The sequence below is a fragment of the Caenorhabditis elegans genome, chromosome X (genome assembly GCF_000002985.6).
Source record: "Caenorhabditis elegans chromosome X".
Taxonomy (NCBI): Eukaryota; Metazoa; Nematoda; class Chromadorea; order Rhabditida; family Rhabditidae; genus Caenorhabditis; species Caenorhabditis elegans.
The window spans coordinates 3,088,716-3,114,690 of NC_003284.9; the positions used below are offsets into that span (position 1 = coordinate 3,088,716).

At 38.8% G+C, this 25,975-nt stretch overlaps 8 protein-coding genes and 3 non-coding genes across 14 annotated transcripts; 3 read left to right on the forward strand and 8 right to left on the reverse strand.

Annotated features, from left to right (window-relative positions):
• Positions 1–833: 833 nt before the first annotated feature.
• pccb-1 (Propionyl-CoA carboxylase beta chain, mitochondrial) lies at positions 834–3,722 on the forward strand (the record flags this gene model as incomplete). Of its 2 annotated transcripts, none has more annotated exons than NM_171647.8 (4): positions 834–848; positions 1,838–1,957; positions 2,010–3,018; positions 3,072–3,496. In NM_171647.8, 4 exons carry the CDS (start codon positions 834–836, stop codon positions 3,494–3,496), a joined length of 1,569 nt encoding a protein of 522 aa, NP_741742.1. The 2 variants fall into 2 exon arrangements, with proteins under 2 accessions (NP_741742.1, NP_741743.1); NM_171648.5 differs by lacking the exon at positions 834–848 and adding an exon at positions 1,712–1,778 and having other exon boundaries at positions 3,072–3,722.
• wrt-2 (WaRThog (hedgehog-like family)) lies at positions 3,680–5,634 on the reverse strand. The gene is made up of 8 exons (NM_076128.7): positions 5,492–5,634; positions 5,215–5,406; positions 5,069–5,164; positions 4,847–5,010; positions 4,722–4,797; positions 4,395–4,644; positions 4,242–4,346; positions 3,680–4,190 (listed from the first exon to the last, which is right to left on the reverse strand). The coding sequence occupies exons 1-8, from the start codon at positions 5,579–5,581 to the stop codon at positions 3,799–3,801; spliced, it is 1,365 nt and encodes a 454-aa protein (NP_508529.1). The 5' UTR covers positions 5,582–5,634; the 3' UTR covers positions 3,680–3,798.
• An 87-nt stretch (positions 5,635–5,721) lies between these two features.
• Positions 5,722–5,851, forward strand: F52E4.12. Its single transcript, NR_070622.1, has one exon. It is a non-coding gene; the product is annotated as an Unclassified non-coding RNA F52E4.12 (non-coding RNA).
• Positions 5,852–6,712: 861 nt separating this feature from the next.
• On the reverse strand, positions 6,713–11,137 carry sec-3 (Exocyst complex component 1). Its single transcript, NM_076129.6, has 13 exons — positions 10,993–11,137; positions 10,819–10,946; positions 10,293–10,391; positions 9,864–10,241; positions 9,642–9,814; positions 9,423–9,594; positions 8,867–9,113; positions 8,466–8,820; positions 8,290–8,416; positions 7,980–8,241; positions 7,807–7,931; positions 7,257–7,355; positions 6,713–7,207 (listed from the first exon to the last, which is right to left on the reverse strand). Exons 1-13 carry the CDS (start codon positions 11,120–11,122, stop codon positions 6,956–6,958), a joined length of 2,547 nt encoding a protein of 848 aa, NP_508530.1. The 5' UTR covers positions 11,123–11,137; the 3' UTR covers positions 6,713–6,955.
• F52E4.9 lies at positions 9,213–9,348 on the reverse strand. Its single transcript, NR_070623.1, has one exon. It is a non-coding gene; the product is annotated as an Unclassified non-coding RNA F52E4.9 (non-coding RNA).
• A 313-nt stretch (positions 11,138–11,450) lies between the features above and the next one.
• Positions 11,451–13,564, reverse strand: ztf-13 (C2H2-type domain-containing protein). Its single transcript, NM_076130.5, has 5 exons — positions 13,025–13,564; positions 12,736–12,960; positions 12,530–12,684; positions 12,366–12,483; positions 11,451–11,894 (listed from the first exon to the last, which is right to left on the reverse strand). Exons 1-5 carry the CDS (start codon positions 13,442–13,444, stop codon positions 11,766–11,768), a joined length of 1,047 nt encoding a protein of 348 aa, NP_508531.2. The 5' UTR covers positions 13,445–13,564; the 3' UTR covers positions 11,451–11,765.
• Positions 13,565–14,519: 955 nt separating this feature from the next.
• Positions 14,520–17,764, reverse strand: K10B3.5 (C2H2-type domain-containing protein). Its single transcript, NM_001374986.3, has 7 exons — positions 17,502–17,764; positions 16,297–17,155; positions 16,028–16,248; positions 15,776–15,967; positions 15,505–15,719; positions 15,049–15,214; positions 14,520–14,995 (listed from the first exon to the last, which is right to left on the reverse strand). The coding sequence occupies exons 2-7, from the start codon at positions 17,141–17,143 to the stop codon at positions 14,882–14,884; spliced, it is 1,755 nt and encodes a 584-aa protein (NP_001361949.1). The 5' UTR covers positions 17,144–17,155; positions 17,502–17,764; the 3' UTR covers positions 14,520–14,881.
• A 55-nt stretch (positions 17,765–17,819) lies between these two features.
• On the reverse strand, positions 17,820–21,909 carry gpcp-1 (Putative glycerophosphocholine phosphodiesterase GPCPD1 homolog 1; the record flags this gene model as incomplete). Of its 3 annotated transcripts, NM_001270069.5 has the most annotated exons (17): positions 17,919–18,054; positions 18,101–18,231; positions 19,080–19,172; positions 19,222–19,297; positions 19,532–19,662; positions 19,710–19,925; positions 19,976–20,098; positions 20,216–20,309; positions 20,354–20,498; positions 20,542–20,680; positions 20,734–20,847; positions 20,905–20,973; positions 21,089–21,166; positions 21,227–21,384; positions 21,430–21,527; positions 21,588–21,713; positions 21,755–21,900. In NM_001270069.5, 17 exons carry the CDS (start codon positions 21,898–21,900, stop codon positions 17,919–17,921), a joined length of 2,073 nt encoding a protein of 690 aa, NP_001256998.1. The 3 variants fall into 3 exon arrangements, with proteins under 3 accessions (NP_001024784.2, NP_001256998.1, NP_001367507.1); NM_001029613.5 differs by lacking the exon at positions 21,089–21,166 and having other exon boundaries at positions 17,820–18,054; positions 21,755–21,909; NM_001380928.3 differs by lacking the exons at positions 17,919–18,054; positions 18,101–18,231; positions 19,080–19,172; ... (3 more) ...; positions 19,976–20,098; positions 21,089–21,166 and having other exon boundaries at positions 20,136–20,498.
• 21ur-15024 lies at positions 18,073–18,093 on the forward strand. The gene has a single exon (NR_070624.1).
• A 1,466-nt stretch (positions 21,910–23,375) lies between the features above and the next one.
• Positions 23,376–24,626, reverse strand: gpd-3 (Glyceraldehyde-3-phosphate dehydrogenase 3). The gene is made up of 3 exons (NM_076133.9): positions 24,367–24,626; positions 24,189–24,317; positions 23,376–24,141 (listed from the first exon to the last, which is right to left on the reverse strand). The coding sequence occupies exons 1-3, from the start codon at positions 24,604–24,606 to the stop codon at positions 23,485–23,487; spliced, it is 1,026 nt and encodes a 341-aa protein (NP_508534.3). The 5' UTR covers positions 24,607–24,626; the 3' UTR covers positions 23,376–23,484.
• A 101-nt stretch (positions 24,627–24,727) lies between these two features.
• Positions 24,728–25,974, reverse strand: gpd-2 (Glyceraldehyde-3-phosphate dehydrogenase 2). The gene is made up of 3 exons (NM_001383540.2): positions 25,733–25,974; positions 25,555–25,683; positions 24,728–25,508 (listed from the first exon to the last, which is right to left on the reverse strand). Exons 1-3 carry the CDS (start codon positions 25,970–25,972, stop codon positions 24,852–24,854), a joined length of 1,026 nt encoding a protein of 341 aa, NP_001370433.1. The 5' UTR covers positions 25,973–25,974; the 3' UTR covers positions 24,728–24,851.
• Position 25,975: the final 1 nt, after the last annotated feature.

The following is a 25,975-nucleotide window of genomic DNA, read 5'->3' on the forward strand; positions in this document are numbered from 1 at the left end:
ACGCAGACTTCTCAACTGGTCTCGCATGGTTAAGAATGAGCTGACGTCACATTTTTCGGGGAAAAAATTCCCGCATTTTTTGTAGATCAAACTGTTATGGGACAACCTGACACCACGTGCAATCGCTCAGTTTTTGCACTCATAACTTTGGAAGTCGACCAAAAAAAAAGTTCTACGATTTTTATACTTTAAATTTGATTTAATTATTTGTTGTAAAACATTTTAGGGGTTAGAACATGCAATATTGCTCTGTGTTTCCTCAAAAGCTCTTTTTTGTTATTTGGCAGATTGCTAAAACATTAAAAAAATCTAAAATTTTCTGGTTGGTTTTATTATAATCTCCGATTTTTTTCAAAACATAAACATAGTTCAAATAATGGAACAAATCTATATTGTGAACAAAAGTGAGGAAAAATTTTATAAGTTAATGTTGTAACAATAAAGATTACAAAACTATTTCCAAAGTTTGTCTTCTCTCAGATATTTTTTGTTTCCATACACTATTTTAGTGCAAAGAGCAAAAAAATTTTCAACAAAGTTTCTGAGAGAAATTCTAGAAAATGTTACTTTGGAGTGATTTGGGAATTTTTAAAGTTTTGAAAATGTACCATATTTTGCATGTAGAATGCCACATTTTTTATCAAAAATGAGCCTAATGTTTTGAGAATTTTTAAAAAATCCTTTCGATGCATTTAAACATTTTCTATCAGGTTTCTACTTATATCGTGTTATCGTTTACTTTTTCCTTTTCAATTTGAAAAACCAAAGACATCACTTTTGTTATTCTCTCTACTTTTTCTTTTGAAGAACCTTGATTCGCAGGACATGTTTCAATGAAGTCGGAGAAGGTAAGAGAAAAGTGACAAGTGGTCTACAACGTTTGTTTTCAATTTGCGACACTGCACGCACAAAAACGCTCCGTTGAGAACCGATTTGATCTTGCTCTACGGCGTACAGTTTTGTGTTGTTATTATGTTGTTTTGATGTTGTTTCGATGGTCCGTCAATATCGACTGTCCTTCACAGTTAGTCTTCGAGCGGTGGTCTCTTGTGTCGCCTTTTTTTCTCATTTGTCCTCCCCCCCTTTACCACTGCGCAAATAGATTTGGGATCTAATGTATGTAAGTGCGCTCTACCGCAATCAATGGGTTTCTCCAAACAAATGCCCTTGCCATTTGAGAAACGAAACAGAATCTCTTGAAAACATTTCTGATAACCGATTCGTTTTAGTTTTCTACAATCAACTTCAAAGAATAATCATTATCTATCGATTCACTGATATAATTCTCGTGTTGTGACCTTATCAATCGACAAACAAGTCGATTACTCTGAATGTTCACATCAAAAACTCCTCACCCGTATTGCCGGCGTTAAAGTGAAAATCTTGAAACGATGGTAAACTATTATTTTTTGTTTTGTTGCCTACGTGCTGGCCCCCGACGTGTCCATCTCTATCTCTCTTCCCCGTGACCGTGGTGTGCACTGCTGCCGGGCGCGTTTCTCCCCGTCCTGTTCTCCTCACATCCCTTTCTGCGCGCTGCAATCTTCTAAATGTCACGCACACAGCAAAGTTGCACTACACTTGTTGGGACCTTCTTCTCTCCGAGCATTGACCGCTCAGTTTTTGTCCTCCCTTTTTCTCTTCTTACTCAAATTCTTTTTATTTTTCTTATCTACATTTGAAAAACGTTTCTTACTTTTCACTTTTTGAGAGCTTTGGGTATGTTGTCCCGATTTGCCCGTCAACTGGCGCTGCCAGTTTTCAACGGAGTTCTTCATGTGAGTTTATATTAGGAAATAAGTATAGGAAATAAGTTATAATGAACTATATTTTTCAGCCAACTCGAGCCACCAGTTCGATCGCTCATACCATCAAGGTTGCCCATAAGATCGATGAGACCAGAGAGAAAGCTCTTCTCGGAGGTGGAAAGAAGCGCGTCGACGCTCAACATGCTCGCGTAAGACATTTTTCCAAAAAAAAAAACCTACTTATATGAAAAAATTTTGCAGGGAAAGCTAACAGCTCGCGAACGCATTGATCTTCTTTTGGATAGAAACACCTTCAGGGAGTATGACATGTTTGCCGAGCACACCTGCAACGACTTCGGTATGCAGAAAGAGAAATATCCTGGAGATTCGGTTGTCACTGGACGTGGAGAAATCAACGGACGTACCGTCTTTGTTTTCTCCCAAGACTTCACTGTTTTCGGAGGATCTCTGTCATCCATTCACGCCAAAAAGATCGTCAAGATCATGAGAGAGGCCATGCTTGTCGGAGCCCCAGTCATCGGACTCAATGACTCCGGAGGTGCCCGTATCCAGGAAGGAGTTGAGTCGCTTGCTGGGTATGCCGATATCTTCCAAGAGAACGTGATGGCTTCTGGTGTCGTTCCTCAAATCTCTATGATTATGGGACCATGTGCTGGAGGAGCCGTCTACTCGCCAGCTCTAACCGACTTCACTTTCATGGTTCGTGATACCTCCTATTTGTTCATCACTGGCCCAGATGTTGTCAAAGCTGTTACCAACGAGGAGGTCACCCAGGAGGAACTTGGAGGAGCTAAGACTCACACTGTCACCTCTGGAGTCGCTCACGGTGCTTTCGACAACGATGTTGATGCGCTCATGAGCCTCAGAGAGCTTTTCAACTATCTTCCACTCTCCAACACTGATGCTGCTCCAATCCGTGCTGCTGAGGATCCATGGGACAGAGCTGTTCCATCTTTGGATACTGTTGTTCCATTGGAAAGCACTGCTGCCTACAACATGAAGGACGTTGTTCACGCTCTTGTCGACGAGGGAGATTTCTTCGAGATTATGCCAGACTACGCCAAGAACTTGGTCATTGGATTCGCCAGAATGAACGGACGCACTGTCGGAATTGTTGGAAACAATCCAAAGTTTGCTGCTGGATGCCTTGATATCAACTCTTCCGTGAAAGGAGCTCGTTTCGTCCGATTCTGCGATGCTTTCAACATCCCAATCATCACTTTGGTTGACGTTCCCGGTTTCTTGCCAGGTAAATTTTCCCGATTGAAAGTATTTCAAATATTAAATCAAATATCTTTTCAGGAACTGCCCAAGAGTACGGAGGTATCATCCGTCACGGAGCCAAACTTCTCTACGCTTTTGCCGAGGCCACCGTTCCAAAGATTACCATCATTACTCGCAAAGCCTTCGGAGGAGCTTACGATGTCATGTCATCAAAGCATCTTCGTGGAGACATCAACTACGCCTGGCCAACTGCTGAGGTTGCTGTGATGGGAGCCAAGGGTGCAGTCTCCATTCTTTTCCGTAATGATAAGGAGCACGCCGTTCAACACGAGGAGGAATACACTGAGCTGTTCAGCAACCCGTTCCCAGCCGCTGTCAGAGGATTCGTCGACGACATTATCATTCCATCAGAGACCAGAAAGAAGGTGTGCGAGGATTTGAACATGCTTGAAAGCAAGAAGTTGAAGAACCCATGGAAGAAGCACGGAAACATTCCACTCTAAATTTCCAGCACTACCCACTCCGCCTTAATCCATACTATTATGTTGCCATTTCACCGGCCTGCTCGGTATTTGACGTGTTTACTTGTGAATTTTCATCCCACATACAAAATGCGCCATTTGCGTATTCCAATTGTTCGAGTATTATTTCCTTTTTCCGTTTTTTTGTTTTGTAAAGTCATAATTGAAAATTGTATTTATTACTGTTCTCAGATAAATAGTAGATTTTTGTGTTATTAGTACGAGCTTTCGAAATGGGACAAATGAAATCATATGTGATAATTGAGGCTAGCTAGTTGGCGCTTTTAGAGGACTCCGAAAAATTTGGCAACACTGGTTAGAATGGCACGCTGGACTGGTGGGATGACCTGCTCAACATCTTCTACGCTTGGAATTTGAAGCTTTGGAAGATCCTCAAGTTTTGGGAGGGTCATTGGTGGAAGTGTAGATGTCATTTGAACCGGCATTTGTGGAAGAGCACCAATTGGCATTTGTGGAACTCCTGCTGCTGCTGCTACTCCTGGCTGAGCGACAACTTGTGGAGCTTGGAACATCATTGGTTGTGGGAACTGTGGGAGTGGGGCAAATCCAAGTTGTTGCTGTGGCTGAGCTGGTTGCTGCTGTTGCTGTGGTTGTGCTTGTTGTTGCTGCTGCTGCTGCTGCATCTGTTGTTGTTGCTGCTGCTGGTTAGCATAAACTGGAAAATGGGATATATCTCATTGTGATTCTGAAATTAGGCGATGCTAACCTTGTTGCTGGAATGCTTGGTGCTGTTGTTGAAGCATTGCGGCAAATGGGTCTTGGTAGTATTGTGGCTGAGGTTGCTGTTGAGCATATTGTGGATATCCAGAATCTAAAACATGCAATCTATATTAACCATAATTGATTGTTCTATACTCACATTGTCCATTTTGTGCGACTCCGTACGCTTGTTGAGAAAATTGTCCGTAGTTTGTGGCTGGATTCACAACTCCCGGGTAAGCGACTTGAGCTGGCTGTTGGACTTGTTGTTGTTGTGGAGCATATGGTTGAATGTTAAGTGGAGCTCCCTGTTGTGGAACTGTGACTGATGGTTGGTGAGTGACAACAGAAGAAGCTGTTGGGGTGGTTGCTGGTTGTTCAACAACGGCGGCGGCCTCGACGATTGTGTTCTGAAATTACTCCAAATAAATAGTGTATCATCCAAATTAATCGGAAATATTTGAGCATTTGCCTGAAAAGTTCTCACTTCTCGTTTCTTGTTCTCCACAGCTTGCTCTTCGTCGAAGCATGGCATTCGCTTGATAGAAGCAACGTAAACAACGCTTAAATTGAATTAAATTGGTCTTAGTTTCGAGAGGGAATAAAACTCACGTTCCATTTTCGGAAACACTCTTGCTCAAATTCGAGATGTAATCAAAAGCAACAAGTCTAGAACCATCCAAAACCTCTCCTCCAACTACCAATTGTCCTTGCTTAACAATAGCGTTTCCGCGATCCTCTGCGCTGATAAGAACTTGATAACTGCAGCATTTCATCTAAACGATGTTTGGAAGATTAATTAAATTGTCATTTCACTTTTCATTTTCAACATACCTCCAGTTGGTCAGCGAATGGATCCGATTGTGGTGAAAGCCCTCCAACCCACTCTCCCTCCTCGCATGTTTTTGATTTGTATTCATCAGTGCAAATCTGAAACAAAGTACACCGTTTTTTTTTGCAAATACATATAAATGACAAACCGCAAGTTGTGGAACAAAGTTTGGATTTTTGCTTGGGCTCTTGATGAATTGATCGGATCTTCTGAGGTATCCATCATCCTTTCCAGCAACTCTATAGAATTGAGCAGTTTCTCCAGCTCTTGTTCCATTTGCAGTCCATCCGAAGCATTTTGGTCTTGCACACCCAAGAACAGGGTAGCCAGATCTTAGTACCTAAAGTGAACATTTAGTATATGTACAGTTACAAATCATGGGCTTTATTAGTTTTCTGTTCTTTAAAAATCAAGGAGTTGCTCACTTGGAAAGTGTATGGAATAGCTGATTGTCCACAGTAGGAGGCAAGGGCCACTGGCACTAAAGCCAAAAGGAATATGATCGGCGTATGCATCCGAGAAACAATTGGCAGGTTGATTGTCAATGAGAAGCGATTTGAACTACAATGAAAAGCTGGGCGTGGAAGGGACAATGGCCGTCTCGACAACGACAAGAAAATAAGGTCATCAAAATGTCTTTTTGCTGCTTTTCCTCTATATCTCCCGTATTGTTACGCGCGCGCGGATCGGTTGTCCCTCCTTCTCCTCTCCAGATTCCTCGAGATAAGGCAAGTGAAAGTCAGATCTACAACACCGGGAGTGAAGCCGTAGGGGGGGGGGGGGGGGGGCCCAAAAGGCATATTCTCGTATCGGTTTCTATCAGTGCAACACTTTCACTTGCCGTATGTTTGTCACCAATAATCCGGATCGCGAATCAGTTTTTTCGGTGGCTACCCAATTTTCATCAAGCTATTGTTTTATTCAAGAAAAATGGAATCGGTGTGGATCTAGCCATGCGGTTAACGGAAGACGATTTATGACCGGCTATTCCACGCGTATGTGGAGCTAGATTTGTAGCTTGTTTGAAATTCCTACACTATTCGAACAAGTTATGTTCATTTTACTTTACAGAGTCTGATAAGAATTGAAAACCAAGAATAAATAAACATCCCCCCTCCCCTAATTTTACTTTTTCTACGTTACCATGTTTAGTGGTTAGATCGGTTTATAATTCTCTTATAAACCTTCACAGTTACCTCTTAAAATGTTAAATTTTGTTCTGAAGTTTTCCAAAATAGATTGCGGCCTATCAATTTTACCTTTAAATCGAGTGATGAAAAAAAATGCGCTGTTAAAACAATTCTTACATGAAATAGTTTTAAATAAGATATAAGTACAGGGTGGTCCATAATTATGGACCACCCTGTATAAATGAGTCAAAAAATGTATATAAGAGTAAAATGTAAAACATAAAGTGAGATATAAACGGAATAACATTATAGAAGTTGTTTTTATTAGATTTAAATCGTGTTACACCCCTTTTTTATTAAAAGTTGCCAAAGTGTGTTCTTCAGAAAACACACCATTTGCATGTCAGATTCTTAAGTTGACCAGTTCAATGCAAACATTCAGTCAAAATTTCTACAAATGTGTAACCAAGAAGTCAGTTCCGTGAAATTTTTGTGAGCATTTGAAAATACGTGAAATAAAAGTCACCAAGCAAGACATTTATTTTTCAAAAAAGCAAGCATTACTACTATTTTCGAATGGGGAACACCCGTAAATTTATATTACAGACATCAGTAATGTAACGAAGTTCACCTATTACAGAATAGATAAATAAATATATTACAAAGCATGGTTCAGTAAGTATTAGAGTTCTGATAAATTAAAACTAAATTTTAAATGAATTAAAACAACAAAATTCAATAAAATTATTCGTCGTAATATTAGTGTTGTTGAGCAATTTCTGAGAAGAACTGAAGTACAGTGTCAGTGGAAACTTCGAGCTCAATCTTCGAGCCTGGGTAACAAGTGAGAATCAGTTTGTTGTATTCCGCAATTTGCTTGACAAATTGCTCTTGCATATCTCTCCATACAACTTGCAAAAGTGATGAATTGGCAACCAGGTTCTTCTCAATTTTCTTGTACAGTTGCTCGAGTCCTTTTTTCACTTCTTTTCCCGGATGTTGTGAAATTACCTGGAAAATTTATGAAATGGCGATTTTGATGATTAACTAGAAATTCAACCTTTTTAAGCTCAATGCGACTGAATTGTTGTTGATACGAGATTTCATCAGGACGAATTCCACGCGTTTCGATAAAGTTGTTGACATTGTCGAAGAACGTCTGAAATTTTTGGAATACATATCGATAGTTTTGGGAGATTTTTGTTTAAAGGTGGAGTACCGAAATTCGAATGAGATGTTTTGAAAATTCCTCAAAAAAAGTTATGGAGGTTCAAAGTCGGAAAAAAGGTTTTGCAGCTAAAATCACAATTTTTACAACTTCTCGGTGTCGCAGCGTCTGGAACTTAATTTTTATTTATTGATCACTCTTTAATAAATTTGTTGGTCTTTTATTGGGCGTATATGCGCTGAATTGTTGGGTCTAAAATAGCAAAGCCTCAAATTTTGGTACTCCAACTTTAAACTATGGTAGAGTGCCTTTTTTTACAAATGTTGTAGAATGACAAGCCAAAATTAGAAAGAAAAAACTAGTTTAAAGCATAATAGTCAAGTTTTTTTTCAAGCATTGGCAGCACAGTATTGAAACATAAATTTCCATATTTATATATCACCTGAATCTCTTTGAGTGGACGACCCATAAACTCTTTTACGTACGCATCAATATGTTCTTCCTTGAGCGCTTTCGCATCTTTTCGTTGTTGATCCAAACATGAGATTTTTAGCTCCGACAAAGTCACTGAAACATTTATCACCATCACACTTTATTGTTTCCTAGAACACTTACAATAGAGCTCGTGGTAATTTTCAAACTTGACTACAGACGACGGAGACTTGCTGTATTGATTGGCGGCAGCTTTTTGTATCCCGTCACAAACCGCCCGGCAAAGATTGAAATATGCCTTCTCCAAGTCAGTTCTTCTCTCGGCATTTTCAAAGATAATTTCAGCACGTCTCACAAAGTTTGCAAAGCGAAAAATTGATGGGAGAATTCCGATTCTAGTCTTTTTAGCAATGCGAACTTCCGAGTACTGGGAACATTCCATTTGCTGGAAGAGAAGATTATTGCAATTACAGTACATATAAATGGAACTCACAATAAATGCATCAAACTGGCGTTTTATCAGAACAACTAAACTTCCAAATGTGATCGAAAAATAGGAGCTTGGGTCTTGTGGTAGAAGCACTTTCTTCGACATGATTACAAACAAAAGGAGAACATTGCTAAAATGTGTAGGAATTTAAAATAATATGTACGTGTACCTTTTCTCACCTAGGATTGTGCCTACAAACCGCCCGACAGAAACTATCAAGATGAATATTGAGCGAGTCAAACAAGTTGCCCATAACGTGTCTCACTTGCTCGTTCATATGTTTCTCCATACTACGTCCTCCGAGACTTGAGCTATCACCGCTTCCAGTTGAAGTCGTATCGAACTGAGCCAACAGCTCCGAGTTGATGTGGAAGAAGCGGACAACGAACTTTTGCTCTGCGTCAATCACAGCGCTCAGTTCTGCCAGCACCGTTTCGATGAGTTGCGGTAAGACTTCAGTATCAATTTCACTGGAGGTGCTCAGGAAACTCTGGTTGTCAGAACGAAGTGAAATGTTTGCAGATTCATTTGCTTCTGAAATCAGATGATTATTTTTTGCTGCAAATATTAGCAAACATACTTGACTTCTTTTCAGAACTGTTAGCTTTTGGAACTTTGTTGATCAGTGTCTCAAAGAAATTGTCAAATAGACGTTTGTAAAGTAGATTCGTGCTGTCGATATACTTTTGCAAGACTAAATTGCAAGCCTTTGGACGGTTCGTTTTCAGCCAGTTGATAAGATCAGAGAGTGGAGAAAGGGCGCGAAAGCGTTGAGACTGTTTTGGAATACACAGTTCATGCCACTCATGATCCAAAGATAAGTCGTTCTGAAAAAAAAACACGCGTTGAAAATGATTTTATACAGTGCGCGCGCTTGCTACAGGATTCTTCTAAAATTTATAATAGATGTATTGAAAAAACTCCACATTTTAACGTGAATCTATTGTGAAATTATGGTATGTGATGTAAAAAAAGCTTCGCATGCGCTGTAAAATATCTGAAATTCGAGAATTTTGGTTGAAATTTTCAAAAAATTCAGAGGGTCCTTTAGCGAGAGCGTGACCTCCGGAATTCTCTAATACTTCTACAATTTAGGGGGTCCTCGAGCAAGCAAGCACACGTTCATTGAAACTTACCAAATTCGAGAACAGTGCAGAGAGGTGAGACATGAGCCTATCGACAAAGACATCCACTGCGGTAAGCTCATCATTTCTGTCCTGATAGGCTTTCATTTGAAGCATTGGCTTAGAAATCCTCCCGTGCCAGAATTGTGCAACAGCGCGTGCAGCGTCCGTGCATCTTTGAACACTGAAGTATCATAATATTACTTGAAAACTCTAAGTTGTTCACTCTACCTTTCTGGGTTACTGAAGTTAGCTTGTTTCAGAGTCTCAATGTGGGAATCAGTAACAGCCTGCAACGAATTGACAAATGAAACGATTTCCTCGTTGAGACGTTGCTTGTTCTTTCTTTCAACCACCGATAAACTATCTTTCTCTTCGATCAATTCGATACTGTTCCTCACAAACTGAAAATAGTTGATTAAAATTTCAATAAATTCCTTTACAATGTAGTACCGCCAAAATGTCATCACAACGATCAAGCTCTTTTTCGACCGACTCAACACCGGTCAATGCTGCATCAATACTCGAAAGCAACTGGTTTACGGAATTCTCACTGTCCATCATAGAGTTGATGTTGGCTCCATCGAGAGATTGCAATTGCTCCGTCAGCATTTCGGCAAAAATATGTGCTTCACCAATAGTCAAATTAGCTCGCGCAATCAACTTTCGAAAGTCTGCGTCCTCCTTGTTGGATATTGGCTGATAATCACTTTGCATCGCCATATCATGCTCAGGAAGCTCAATGGGTATAATGGAGGTTTCTGATTCAAGTTGCGGTAGAGAGAAATTGCAGAAATCTGGCATCTGGACTGGAAGGTATTGGCATGACAACTAAAATACGAAATTTTCAGTAAAAAAGTTGAAAGTATTATAGTTGGATACCTTGTAGAGTTCTCGAATGAACTCGTCCTTTTCCTCAGCGGAACCAGCCAAAATCACATATTGATGATCACCGATAGTGATGTGGAACTCTGGTGATGCCTGAATTTTTTTAATGTTTGTCAGTTGAATAAAATTCTCAATTTTTTTTAAACCCAAAAAAACTTGAAGTAAATGCGAATTTAACTAATTGATAAGCCATTTTGTCAAAATAATTCCTGCAATTTGCATCATCTTTTCGACAAATTTAGTGTACAATAACTATTCTTTCAACAACTTCTCACCTAACTTTAGCTAATTGCAATTTTTACAATTGATAAAGATCGTTGAAAAGTTGCGGCAAAATGGCGAATTTTTAGCTATTTTAGGTTGATAAACTCCATCAAACATTAGTGTTCGTAAAACTTGAAAATCCTCAGTTATTCGAGAAGCTTCACATTTTTTGCGTTATGTTCTTCGTTACGCTCACATTTGCTCACTACATATATCGTATAAATTGCGTGAATCCATATAATTTTCAAATACTCACTTTTTTCGGATTTATTCCGTCGATTTCTCTGACTTCTCTCAAATTGAACCTGTCCTTCTTTTTGAATGTATCATCTTTCTCCCCTTTCACAAAGTATAAACGGACGGCGATGGGGTGCTCGATTGTGACTGCAAGTTATCGATTTTTATACAGGACAATTCCAAGAATTCTTACCTGCTAAACATAGTAGTGTCTGGTTTTTCTTCTTTTTTCCATCCAACTTTGAGACATTGACTATTGCTTGAATTCTTTCATCGTCTTTCTGGAAAAGTTGCCGCTGGATTATCTTCCTGATTGCAGACATTCAAATCTGAAATTGAAAATTTATATAATCACATTGATTAAGTAGAATAATAAAAATTTTAAACTTAAACCAAGCATTAAAAAAGAAAACAATAAAATCAGGGAATTGGAAACAGTTATGCCCAGTAAAAACATACGGAGTTATTCTGCGTCTCTGCAGTTTTCTGTGGTGACTAGTACACGAAAAACACGCCAGTGGCCGGTTAGCGTGCGCGTTTCTCGATGAACACCACTATTTATATTGCAATGCAGGGAAGCAAAAATAATTTTATTTGGTTTTATTTTTACACTTGCAAAAGATATAGTAATAGAATTGAAACGAATTGATTGACCTGAAAAGATTTATTTTTGGCAATTATTTAAATAGAACACGATTCCTAAAACGGACCGTAAAAAAATGACAATTGAAAGTTTTCAATTAGGAGAATCTGCAAAAGTAAAAAAGAAAGAAACAATAAATAATATTACACGGATCAGAAAAAAAACAACAGAGAGTTTGAAAAGGTCGTGGTTTTGATTTGGAAGTGACTTGAGGCATAAGTTAAAAGTAGAAAAAAAGTAACAGAAAACTTAAGTGAGACAAAAGAAAATGATTAATGACATGTAGCTATATTAAATCGGGGGTAAGTTTCAAAATGAGATTATCACTGAACAGCGTTTCTGACTGGATACATGGTGTAGTTGGTAGTAATCAAAGTGCGACGCAGCGGAAGTGGGCCTGCAGGTGGAAGTGTGTAGTTGCGGTTACGAATTGAAGTCGGGATTTTGATGATCTGATTTATTTATTAGTTTTTACAGTAAATTGTATTATCGCCCCTTTAAATTTTTTTTTATAAAACAAATGTGGACATATGTATATTTCAATACATTTTGTTACATTTCGCGACATTACTTGATTAGCCCCATTAGTAATTATTGTATTCTAAAGAAAAAACACACAAAATATGCTGGACAATCCGAATTTGGAAGTATTTTAAATCTTGGTAACTACTGAAACTTGTCCTATTAGACCTGCTAGCTTATATCTCGGTTGTCTTAAATTGTACCAAAAATAGTACAATGTCAATATGTTGAAAATTATTTTACGTAATTACGCAGTTAAAATGTTTTGATAAAATTAAAGAAAATCGAGATATTAGCTGTCAGCGTGAAGCAATCGGTGAGCAAGTCTAATAGTGATAATACAATATGTAGTAGTACCTTCTGACATGACAAGTAACTTAATGCATTTATCAAAATCTTACCGCTCGACCCTTTGAGTACGGAGCAGATCGCACAGTGTACTGCGGCTGACTTGCCGCCATTTTAGAGACGACTTCTCCAAGACTTTTTCCAGGTGGAACCGGTCGAGACGATTTTTTGCTAAAACGAAAAATATTGTTAAAAACCTAAATTTGGTAGTTCTTACAATTTGACTTGGGGCGGCATTGTGCTGAAAGTCAGTGTCTTAAAAACGGTCGCCGAGGGGACGTAGCTTTCCGAAGGCGAACGTTTTATGAATTTCCCGTAAATAAATGTATTTTTCATGCTCGACACAAAATCATCGTGATCTGCAGACTCCAGCTGAAAAAATAGTTCTGCTTTAAAAACTGCAAATTTAGAACTCTATCTAACCGTTGCCAATAAGTCGCTTTTAGCCTGATTGTAAACCACTAAGCCAATGCTACCCGACATAACTGCCTGCAGTTCACACTTTGCGTACGTGTAATATGCGGTTGTCATCACTGTTTGTTTGTCTCTGGTGAACAAGAATTCCTTTACAAAATCACTGGAACGGCGTGTGATGGCTTGCATCAGAAACGGGCCAGATGGTATTCGAGCATTTTGCATTGACTCACACTGCAAAAAAAAATGTATTTTAAGCGACCAATGTGTACGTTTTTTTTCTTTTTTTTTCTCTCACCACCGGCATCTCTCCACACCCGTGAGTCAGCATTGTGTGGTCACTGGCTTGTTGTAGAGTGTCAAAGTGAACATTACATTCGGAACAGAACCAATTAAACGACACGGGATGATTTAGGGTCTCGTGATGCTCCAAAGAAAATTGTGATACAAAATTTTCAGAACACGTTCCACAACGAAGCATTGCAAACTGACGGGATCTTGTTTTGGGCTCAGTTTTTTGCTCTTTGAGTTCCGTTTGAGGACGGTTCTCATTGAGCCGACGCTTTTGCAAAATTTGCAATTTCGAAGGAATAGGCGTCTCCTCCTGTGTGAAATAGTTCTTAATACCCGCGAAAAGTTCTTGGAAAACGGTTTCCAATGGTTCAGGCTCGAGTCCACTGATTAGTGGATCGTAGCTACTGTGCTCTTCACCAAACATGTTCCGTTTCTCACCCTTAAAGTAGACAGTATTGATTTGAGAAATAATCGAGCGGTTGGAATAAAAAGAGAATGGAAGGTTAGATGGGGGAACGCGAGGACGGGGAAATGCAGCGCGAGACCGAAAGAAAAAAAGATGGAGAAAAAGTACAAGTGAGAGGGTTCCGCAATGAGCAAAACCGTGTGATTTATCTGGGAATTACAATGGCAAAAAACACGAGATATTGTTTAAAGTATGATTCAAAGTGGAAACGTTATCAGTCAATAAACATTATTGAAGATAAGAGTGAAAGTGCAAAGCAATTAATAATCCTTATTTGCGACATAAACAAGGACTTTTTCAACACCAACAATGCATTGAAATAGTATTATGTAAGAAAAGCTCTAACTAGAGCTGTGTTGCTTGAAAAATTATAAAATTATATTAATAACCTTACAATACTGAAACAAAGCTAAATGAAAGCTATGCAATATATTTTTCATGAAAAAAAAGTTTCGTAACATATTCGTATACATTTCGGAAAATTTTGCAAAGTCTTTCCAGCATTGATTCTTCCACACTTTCTACATTTTCTACACATTCATAACAAATGTGACGGGGAGTGAGGCATTGAAAAAATGAAATGGAATAGAATATTAGATGATGTGTCTAGATGATGAGGTGTTTCCACAAAACGAGATGAACGTATGAGTGTCTCTCCCCCCCCCCCCCCCCCCCAACCAACTCGACGGGGATGGTCAGTGCTCTCTCATCGACTTTTGTGGTACGAGCCATTCAACGCGTGTGCTACTATCTCACTGTGGCCCACACGACGGCGGCAGTTATCGCCAAAGCCGTTCATGTCAAACCAATTGTGTGCGGTGGCCAATGCGGCCCTATCGATCGACCCAACAAACAGACGGCGAGGAGTAGTGTGAGCTGCTGCGTTGGCAACGCGGAGAGAACCGTTCAGCCTAGTGGTCAGCAGAGAAAAAAAGTAGATGAGACTTGACGCTTGAGGCGAACAATTTGCAAGACGCAAGGCAATGAGGGAAAAAATGAGGGAAATACAAAGAAAAAAACGAGATTTCGCATATTTTCAATATGAACATTTATTGAAACATTTGATACATTCACACATGAACAGGATAATTACAAAAGTATGATCATTAAAATATTAAAAGAAGAAAAAACGTCGGATAATGTTTTACAAGAAGACAACGTGATTTACGGAATGATCAATGAAAATGGTATTGAGAATAAGAAACCAGTCGATAATATTAAAACATGACAAAAATGACTAGATGTTGAAAACAATTGGGCGTACTAAAAATGATACAAATCTAAAAGTGACAGGGAGTTAGAAATTTAATCTTTACTCTGGACAAATTAATTGGGCTATCGAAAAAAAATGCATTACAATTAAATAATTTTCCCAAAATGAACAGCACACGGAATCTAGTTCAAATATCTGACAATTCCCGCTTCCGAATTCATAAGTTGAGGCTGAACGTCAGAAGATTGATAAGCGATGCCACTATTTACAGGTCGTGGTTGGGTTTTTGTGGAACTCTGAAATTTTAAAAGTTTTTGAAAGATCTATCAGTGTTGATTTTTCAACTCACAATGAGTCTAACGGTTGTTCCAGCTTTCGTTCCCGGCTTTAAGATGTAGCTAACTCGATTGTTGAAAGTAGCTGGAGTAAACTGTTTTTTACTGGGCGATTGCAAAACGATGTGTGGCATTTTTGGTCGAAAAACTGCCGCATCAGGTGCAACCGGTGGGTTTCTTCTGAAATTTATCTTGATTAGAATATTGGTCAGTGTTAATGAGAATATAATTGAATTGACACATCACACGTGCTACCAGGCTGTCCCATTATGGTTTGACCTACAAAAAATGCGGGATTTTTTTTCGCCTAAAAAAATTGACGTCAGCACAATCTTAAGCATGCGAAATCAGTTGAGAACTCTGTGTCTCTTCTTCCGCATTTTTTGAAGATCTTCGTAGATCAAGCCGGAATGAGACACTCTGACACCACGTGAACGTGACTTGACCAAGTGATTTTTAAAAAAACATACGCTAAATATCGATTTTGCATTTCCTCCGAGAAAAAATCGGGCTCATAGCAACGAATGACTTTGTACATTGGAACGGAGTTGATGGGTAGGCGGTGAACTGACGGGCCATAAATATAAGCTTGCTTGAGCAGGTCGTTGATGGAAGCTGATTCGTCGACACAAACTTTGCTAGCAGAAGCATTAGTAACTCCACTTTGACGCGAACCCACTGCTCGCTGTAAAAATTAAAAATTAAATTATGTAAAAATTAAAAATTAAATGTAACACTAACGTTTGCTAATGGGTTGAAGAGCACTTTGGCCTCCTTTTTGATAGTCTCATTGTCCTTCGTTGTACCGGTCAACTTGCCAGATTGAGCAAGATGGCTGCTCACAAAGCTCCATATCATTCCTGATATACGACGCTGTGAGGATTTTTTCCCGTAGTCTGATAGTGCACCGTTTCCGAATATGGCATTATCCAGCTGGAAACAAATAATTTGAATGTTATAAAAATCTGGTCAAAGTGAAAAAATATTTCTAACCAATGGAACAGTTTCTTTTCTATGTTCAGTTACGAGATGCTTGTTTATTAACCCGATTGTTGCAAAAATATCTGCACAAATTGTGCATTTGAATACAAATGCTTGAGGATGTCTTTCAACTTCATGGAATTCCAACGCCAATTGTGTGGTGAATGAGCCTTGGCACATTGTACATTTGATGTGATTGGACGCTACATCTCGTGGAACTATTGACGACATTTCTGGAAAAAAAAACAAATGAACGTTGATAATGTTAACAATTCACTTACTTAATCTCACTGTTGGAGCTCTGTTGATTGGCAATGCAGAAGGTTCATCGAGTTTCTGGGTAGTGTCTTCTCCAGCGCCGTTTGAATCAATATTGAAGGACTGCATCGTATGTTTTTTGGCAGTTAGGAGAGGATGATTCTCGTTTTCAAAAGTTGATTGAGCACATTGTTGTTGAGTTATTGGCTTGCTCCTCTGATAAGACGGTGCCAGTGCATATGGAGAAGACATACTGCCAAGCGTTGTCCTATTACTAGTAGTTTTGCCGTGCTGTGGCAGCACTTTGCTTATTTTTACGGGGAATAATGCTTTCGCCTTTTTTTGGACCGGCTTAACGCTCTTGTACGGATGATGTTTGTTGGATTCTGCCACAGGAGGATTTGAATACACTTTGGGTGCCGCATAAGTTGTCTCATGATTCATAGACGTTCCAGCATTGTTGGCATCTATTGTGATAGGGCCAGTAGTGTTAAAATTAGGAGTATGATGTAGCTCATTTTCAGTAGTAGTAGGTATGGGTTGATTGATGCAGGGTTCCGTTTGTTCTCCAGCTGTCACTACCTCATCCGAAAAGTCAAAGTTACCATATACATCGTAGCCGTTCATGTCTGTCATTTCCTGCATGCCGAATGGATACGAAAATGAATCATCCTTGATTGTGTATCCATATTCATCATCTTCCTTTCTCATTTGACCATCTTCACCAAAAAACAAATCGTGTTCAAAAAGTGAAGAATCTCCGTAGATGCCATTGAACAGTTTGTCATTCTGCTGAGGAGTGATCGCCCCACTGATGAATGGATCTTCTTCAAACCGTAGTTCACTACCCAAAAGTTCGTTACTGCTCATAGTTTTGATTATCTGGAAAATTAGTACAGTTAAACATGTGGAATAGTTAAGCGGTAGCGTAATTGAATTCAAAGTTAGGTAAAGTATTTTATTTTAAAATATTATCTGGAAAATTTAAATTTTTAATAAATAAAATAGTTTATCCAATAAATCCGTTTATGAAATTGTAAGAGGAAGATATATTAAATCCTTAAAAAAATGTTCTTGCTCACGGAGCAAGATCGATATAATGCTTATTTCATCAAAAGTCACAGCCGAGAAATCAATTTTGTTTGATAAACAACAACAAAAGATTTAGAAAATAACAAAAGATAGAATTCAAGAAATATAAATTTCTAAGAAAGATTTGAAAAAACACCTCTTGCTTTTTGAATTGAAAAACGAATACCGCCATTTGAGAAGGAACACCCGCGAGTTTCATTGGCGGGAATTGTCGGTGGAGCGCACTTGCATACAACGTCCCATGTCTTCTCTCGTGAGTGAAAACATTATTGCAAGATAGGAGAGAAAAAGAAAGAGATGGTCAGAAAAATAAATACAATTGCAAGACTTCCCTTGGCAATTTCTGAATCCCTCAACAATATGTGATTGTTTTCATAAATATTTTTCATGCTGAACAATAAAATCAATTCGACATACTTGTGGAATTTTTGTGAGCGAAAATAGATCATCGATGTTCCCAATGCCAATGCAATAATTTATTCAAAATAATGAAATATCGAAGTGAATGCCAGATTTTATGCAAAGTGAAACGAAAAAGCAAATTTATAGGGCTCTATTCAACTGTGGACATACATCGCCGAGACATGGATGGAGAACGAGAATTATGCTGACTTCGAGCAAAGAGAGAGCTCCGATTGTGGTTTTCAACGACAAATACATTCTGCTTCAACACCTCATCTTCACCGATTCTAAATAATAAATTTCAGTCGAGTGTATAACAAAAGAGAAACTGACCTATCAAAGATAAGACCATCGACGTTCATTTCATCCCGGAAATGTTTCTGAACTTCCTTCGAATTAAGATCATCTCCCCAAACGAATTTTATAAGTCCATATTTTTCAGCAATTTCTATTGGTTTTTGATCCTGAAAATGTACTAATTATTTTAACTTGATAATATAATGAGCATTTCAAAATGTTTGTTTTAAAAAAATGGTAAAATAAACTACCATTTTTACGTTTTAAAGGACGACTAACGGTGCTAAAGTGATTAAATTTTGTAATGAAGCTTCTCAAAAAAATTCAAAAAATATTTAGGACGATCCAAAATTGGAAAAAAGGCCAATTTTGGCTAAAATCTTTAGATTCAACCACTTTTACAAGTCGTAGCGGTCCGAAGTTGATTTTTTCAAATTAACATCCTTCATTGCATATTTTGGTCGTTTATCTCACCTTATTTCATGAAATAAGATACATTTAAAGCAAATAGATGACCAATTTTTGCAATTTTCATTACCTACAGATTTTAAGTGTACCTTAAGCAGCAAAAAAAGATGAAATGAACGACCGAAATGAGCAATAAAAAAGCTGTGACAGGGAAAAGTGAACAAGACTGAAGCTTATAGCTAAAAAATGACTTTTTATATTTGAACCGTCATAAAAGAATGTTAAACAATTTTTCGAGAAGTCTCGTTGCAAAATTGGCTCATTTGAGCACATTTTGGGTCCATACGTTCAAAATACCAAGAACCGGTAAAGAAACCTTTAAGATAAAATCCTAAGCTTTTTGCTTGAATTTTGCTAAAATTTTAATCCACTGTTTAGTAAATATTTTTGACACAATTGTGAAATTTGCTTAATTCTAAAACTTACGGATTCACTAAACAATTTCGCTTTGGAAAACTGGGAAACTATTTGTCAAACTATACATTTGTCATTGCGACCAAGTTTCCAACATGTTATTTTTTTTCAAAATAGATACTATCAAACTCACGATCAAAAGTTCTTCACTATGAAAATTAACGCCAAGAAGCTCACATCCAGCAGCGAAATTGGCTGCAATCTTGCTACAATCTGATCGGATATCCTGAAAAGATAAACTATTTTTCGCATTACACTTTTTTATATGCTCCTACTTGAAATGGCATATATCTGTTTGTCGCCCCAACCACCAAAAATGAAACCGGATACTTATGTTGTTTTTTTGTAATCCTGAAAGTTTAAACTTATATCTGATAATAATACTATAGTTCTAGCTATCATAGTTTAGAAAATAATTGTCCCAGAGCTGAAAAATCTCATCCACATAGGTTTTATAGCGTGTTGGAAAAGGGGTAGTGAATGTGGGAAAATAAACAAAAAACTGCAAGACTTTGAACAAGCGGCAGTTTCTCAAAATTTTTCAAAAAGTCTTATTAAACTTCTCCTCCCATTAAACTTCCTTACATTGTACAAATATCCGGCTCAAAGCACGAAAATATGATTCTACGATTTCCCGCGTGTTCTGCTACTTCGGCTAGTATAATGTCAACAAATTTGTTTTGTTCAAAGTACCCCTGACATTCATGGCTCCCATCCTGCAAACTTTGTTAACGTTCCTAATTTATTGTTCATTCTGCGTCACCTGCATATACATTGGATATTTAATCTCAATATTCAATCCTACATTCTCGTCAACGTGTCGTAGCACTTGTGCCAGCGAGGGAAAAGGTACGTGCAACTCGTCCGTCTCCGTCTTGCTGGGTGTCACCGACAAAGCAACCGGGGATTCGGCAGACGAGCCATTCGCTCGAGAAATATGCTCAAAGTGCAAAAGATTGAGCTGTGCCAGAGTCAAGTCCTGAGTGACAAAAACAATAACAGTTTAAAAAGTTCAACAGGGAAACAAACTTTGATTGCGATCTCGTGCAAGGACTTGTTTTCCCCGGCAGCTGTCGGTGTGCTGGACGGGGAATCTCTTCCAGCAACAGCGACAAGCACGTGGAAGTCGTGGTAAACAACTGTTTTCAAATCCTTCAAAAAATTTGTCATCGCATCTCGTGTATTCTTATAATAATGTGACACAACACGTTTTCAGGTTCCACGTTATATCACATGATATTTAAAAAAAAAAACCTTAAAACATCTTACTTTGGTCAACTGCACGTCCATTTCCACATAATCAGCGCCTCGCCTAGCAGCTTCATTCAAGGAAAATATAGTGTTCTCTCTTTGGCCAATGTTTCTGAATTAAGATTGAGAAAAGGGTCACCAGCTGACTCTACAAACTTCGTATATGAGCTGCCCATGCCGCGATGCCCGATTTGAAGCATTCGATTTCTTTTGCGCCAATACCGTCCAAATGTGGTCTTCATGGAATCAATGTCCAAGTTCTGATCAGTGTATTTGTTTCGTTTCACAATCATGTAGTTAACTGAAACTATATCTATGAAAAACTTTATTAGTTGGAAAATTACCGTTTATATGACCAACTGGTGCGCTACTCAAACCAATGACCGGGGAAACTGTGGCTCCGTGAGTTCCAGACATACTTGAAGGAAGAACATAGGAAAGTGCACATCGCTTTTCTCCATGATAGAATTCTATTCGAAATGCCTAGAAGATTTATGGTTTTGGGAATTTTCTAAATAATAAAATATCTATCTTACTAAGTTTTGAAGAGAAACAGTTCTTGTTCTAAACACAAGGTAATCTTGGTCATTTCTAAAAACTGATCCATTGAAATATTGGTCTCCGAAAATTGGGTCTTCTCTTGTCAGCACCTGGAAAACAACAGAATCAAAAAACAATTTAAAAAATTCAAAATTTAAAGCTCTTACGGAAAGATCGGTGTTGGAAAAGCAGGGAAGACTTGGAGTTGGCAAGTTAACCACATCGTCACCATCAATCTAAATTTTTGAAGGTATTGTAAATTTTAAAATTAATAAGTAAGTGTCTTCCATTTAAAAATTTTTTTAAACACTATATACCACAAAACACAATTACAACATCTAATATACATACAGACATGGAGGCATAAACAGAAGAATGCCTCCAAACTCCACGCCGGTCTGTTATGTCCTTACGCGTGTAAGAGAACATCTGCAACTTCAATTTGGAAACCTACGTCTATTTTTTCATTTCAAATAAAATCTAACTAACCTCGCTGTACCTGACATCAAATGGTTCAACTTTCAGACGATATTCCTTGTTCGCATAGCTTTTGGCAAAAAATTTGAGCGCTTCTCCATGAATACGAAAATACACTACACTTTCTTTTTCATTCAAAATCCATCCATCGGTTATTTGAGTTTTTCCGCCTAAATTGACCTATTATTTTGTAGTTTTACAGTTTCAACACTCACTATAACTTCCAAATTGATCTGTGATATTTTTTCGAGCAACTCCATCTTGACTTTCCACACCTATCAAACAAGTTCTGGCATTGTTAAAAGTTTCCCATCTAAACGAATTTTTTGTTAATTATTTTCAATAGATTTGTGAAAAAAAACCAGAAACTCACTTTGACAAAACCATAATAGGCTCAGAAGTGTTATTTTCAGATGGATCCAGGTACATAACTCGAATGTATCGAAAGTTGAACTCTTTGATAGATGAGGGAACACTGACAATTGCATGGAAAGTGTTTCTAAAACAGAAAATAACTGGAATTAATGTAATAAATCTTACTCTTCGTCAGTCGATTTTGTTAATGGAAATGATTTTCTGGGATTCCACTCGCCAAGGACGGGCAAACTTCCAACGACATGGATTTTTTCCCATTCTCTGACTTCTGAGCAGAAAACTTTGAAATGTGCTTTGTAGTCTTGGTCCATATAAACCAGTAATCTGAAATTTCGAAAGATTAAATTATTGAATTTCAAAATTAGAAAAGAAACAAAATTGCGAATTATTAAAACTAAGTGGGTAGAAAAAGTGGCCTACTTCCCCACCAAGGTGCGCATCGATAACGATTCAATTTTCTTATCGCAAAAACGATAATGTCATTATGGGACTGATAGTCTGGGTAGGGACAAAGAAGAAAAAGGAGCAAATGCTGGTGCTAATGCAAAAAGGAAAAAAAGTTGAATGATTATTTTTTCTTTTTTCTTCTTCAACTAGAACTTAAGATTGGGTACATGAAAAACAACGAACATTGGTAGTTTATTGTTGGCCAGTGTCAGATCGACAAAAAAAAACAAAATGAAGTTAGTGTCGTTTGTGGCAGAAAAAAAAAGAGTGCTATTATAAAATATCGAATTTCAATTTCACGTTATTTCGGCAAACTACATTTACTTGGGAGGATTTGCTTCATTTTGTTCCGAGCCCCCAAATGCTTTTTTTTTTTGGTTCTTCTTTTCTGTCACGAGCCAGTAATTTTTCTGAATCGATGAGAAGGGCAAAATGGAAGAAGAAAAAGAAATAGTGAGGAAAAAAGAAGATGGGCTCCGGGGAATTGGAAACGCACCCGCACAAAAGAGAATATAAAGAGAATAAAGAGAAAAAGAAAAACGGCGTGAAGCGAAACAAGAAAAAAACGCAGCCAGCTTTCTATGCTTCATTTCAAGTGTACCCGTAGAAGCAGGCAGACTTCGTCAGAGTCATGCGTACATCGTTTCCCGCATTTTGAGGCAAAAAATAACGTCACTAACAACAGGTTGATGGATTTTGCCACGTGACTTTGTGATATCTATTCTCGTTTTTTCCTTCATCTTTCAACTGTCTACGACAAAGAATAACGTGACCATAGGAATTTTCTGAGATTGTATAATTGCGAATGAAATATCAAATATGGAAAGGTAGATGAAAAGTAGAAGTACCCCAAAATATTATTAAATTTTTAAAATTAAATCTGGAATTTTTAGGTCTACAAATAATTATTTCTCACGAGTTTACCATTACAAAAAGTTATCCTATGAAAATATATTGTGATACATCTACTACATAAGTGACCAAAAATTGTTTCCAATAAGTTTTCTATTCAGGCTTAGAAAAGCACTAATCCTAAGCTTAATAGTTAATATTTTTTGGGACTACACAAGTATCCCAAATGACTCTGGGAAAAATGTTAGCAAAGTGACAATGTGCCGACATTTTGAGTGCACATTGCACTCTACACTGGACACTTCTCATCGCTTCTCAATTTAATGTAAACATAGAGGCTAGACGGAAACTTAATCGGGTTTGTATGACGGACAATCACAACGAAGAATATAAATGAGTGTAAACCTCGTGAAAGGTTCGAATTCAACGTTTCAAATTTGATATAGCCATTGAAAAATGCTTTCTATCCAACAACACAGTTTTAGTTACTCCAGCTAAAAGATTTATTCTTATAAAGAAAATGAGAATCAAAGTTACAATAATGTGGAATTTATTATGTTACAGATTCATTTCAGACTTAGAGAATTTGAAGCGGCTTAGGCCTTGGTAGCAATGTAGGAGATAAGGTCGACGACTCTGTTGGAGTATCCGAACTCGTTATCGTACCATGAGACGAGCTTGACAAAGTGTGGGTTGAGTGAGATGGATGCTCCGGCATCGAAGATGGAAGAGTTGGTATCGGAGACAAAGTCAGTGGAGACAACTTGATCCTCGGTGTAAGCGAGAATTCCCTTCATTGGTCCGTCAGCGGCAGCCTTGATAACCTTCTTAATGTCATCGAGGGAAGCTGGCTTCTCAAGACGAGCAGTGAGATCAACAACAGAGACATCTGGGGTTGGGACACGGAAAGCCATTCCGGTGAGCTTTCCATTGAGCTCTGGGATAACCTTGCCGACAGCCTTAGCGGCTCCAGTAGAGGCTGGGATGATGTTTTGTCCAGCTCCACGTCCGTCTCTCCAGAGCTTTCCTGATGGTCCGTCAACAGTCTTTTGGGTGGCGGTGACGGCGTGGACAGTGGTCATAAGTCCCTCAATAATTCCGAAGTTGTCATTGATGACCTTGGCAAGTGGAGCAAGGCAGTTAGTGGTGCAGGAAGCATTGGAGATGATGTGGTCGTTGGCATGATCGTACTTCTCGTGGTTGACTCCGACGACGAACATTGGAGCATCAGCAGATGGAGCAGAGATGATGACCTGAAATTTAAATATATTTATCTTGAAAAATTAAATCACTAATTTACCTTCTTGGCTCCTCCCTTCAAGTGAGCATTGGCCTTCTCGATGGTGGTGAAGACTCCGGTGGACTCAACGACATAGTCGGCTCCAGAGGCTCCCCATTGGATCTCAGCTGGGTCTCTTGAGTTGTAGACCTGAAATTGAATAGAATATTAGGTGAAATCTAATTGGAAATAATTCTACCTTGATCTTGTGCTGGGACTTTCCTTCCTTGGCGACAAGAAGGTAGTCTCCCTCGTGGGCAACGGTTCCCTTGAAGCGTCCGTGAGTGGAATCGTACTGGAACAAGTAGACCATGTAGTCGATGGAGATGAATGGATCGTTGACGGCAACAACATTGACACTGTCCTTCTCGACAGCGGCGCGGAGGACAAGACGTCCGATTCTTCCGAATCCGTTGATTCCGACACTTGGCTTGGTCATGATGCGTTGAAGCAGTTTCCCTGAATTAAAATTAGAAGTTGAAAATACAATAGAAAGAAAATTGGAAGGTATATAAACTCGCAAAAACGAGGAAATGGCAGATTCAATAAGATGAATAAATATACAACCTTTATTGAGAAGAGACCATTTATATACTTGTAAGCTTCTAGGAAAATTTTAGATACTAAAGAGAAGCATAGATTTTAAGACAAGCAGTTAACTAGGTGAAAGTAGGATGAGACAGCTTAGGCCTTGGTGGCGATGTACGAGATGAGATCAACAACTCTGTTGGAGTATCCGAACTCGTTATCGTACCACGAGACGAGCTTGACGAAGTGTGGGTTGAGTGAGATGGATGCTCCGGCATCGAAGATGGAAGAGTTGGTATCGGAGACAAAGTCGGTGGAGACAACTTGATCCTCAGTGTAAGCGAGAATTCCCTTCATTGGTCCGTCAGCGGCAGCCTTGATAACTTTCTTGATGTCATCGAGGGAAGCTGGCTTCTCAAGACGAGCAGTGAGATCAACAACAGACACATCTGGGGTTGGGACACGGAAAGCCATTCCGGTGAGCTTTCCATTGAGCTCTGGGATAACCTTTCCAACAGCCTTAGCGGCTCCAGTAGAGGCTGGGATGATGTTCTGTCCAGCTCCACGTCCGTCTCTCCAGAGCTTTCCTGATGGTCCGTCAACAGTCTTTTGGGTGGCGGTGACGGCGTGGACAGTGGTCATAAGTCCCTCAATAATTCCGAAGTTGTCATTGATGACCTTGGCAAGTGGAGCAAGGCAGTTAGTGGTGCAGGAAGCATTGGAGATGATGTGGTCGTTGGCATGATCGTACTTCTCGTGGTTGACTCCGACGACGAACATTGGAGCATCAGCAGATGGAGCAGAGATGATGACCTAAAAATTTAAATATATTTATGCACAAAAGTTGATTACAAGTTACCTTCTTGGCTCCTCCCTTCAAGTGAGCGTTGGCCTTCTCGATGGTGGTGAAGACTCCGGTGGACTCAACGACATAGTCGGCTCCAGAGGCTCCCCATTGGATTTCAGCTGGGTCTCTTGAGTTGTAGACCTGAAATTTAAGAGAATGTTTAACAAAATATGTTTGGAAAATATTCTACCTTGATCTTGTGCTGCGACTTCCCTTCCTTGGCGACAAGAAGGTAGTCTCCCTCGTGAGCAACGGTTCCCTTGAAGCGTCCGTGGGTGGAGTCGTACTGGAACAAGTAGACCATGTAGTCGATGGAGATGAATGGATCGTTGACGGCAACAACGTTGACACTGTCCTTCTCGACAGCGGCGCGGAGGACAAGACGTCCGATTCTTCCGAATCCGTTGATTCCGACACTTGGCTTTGGCATGGC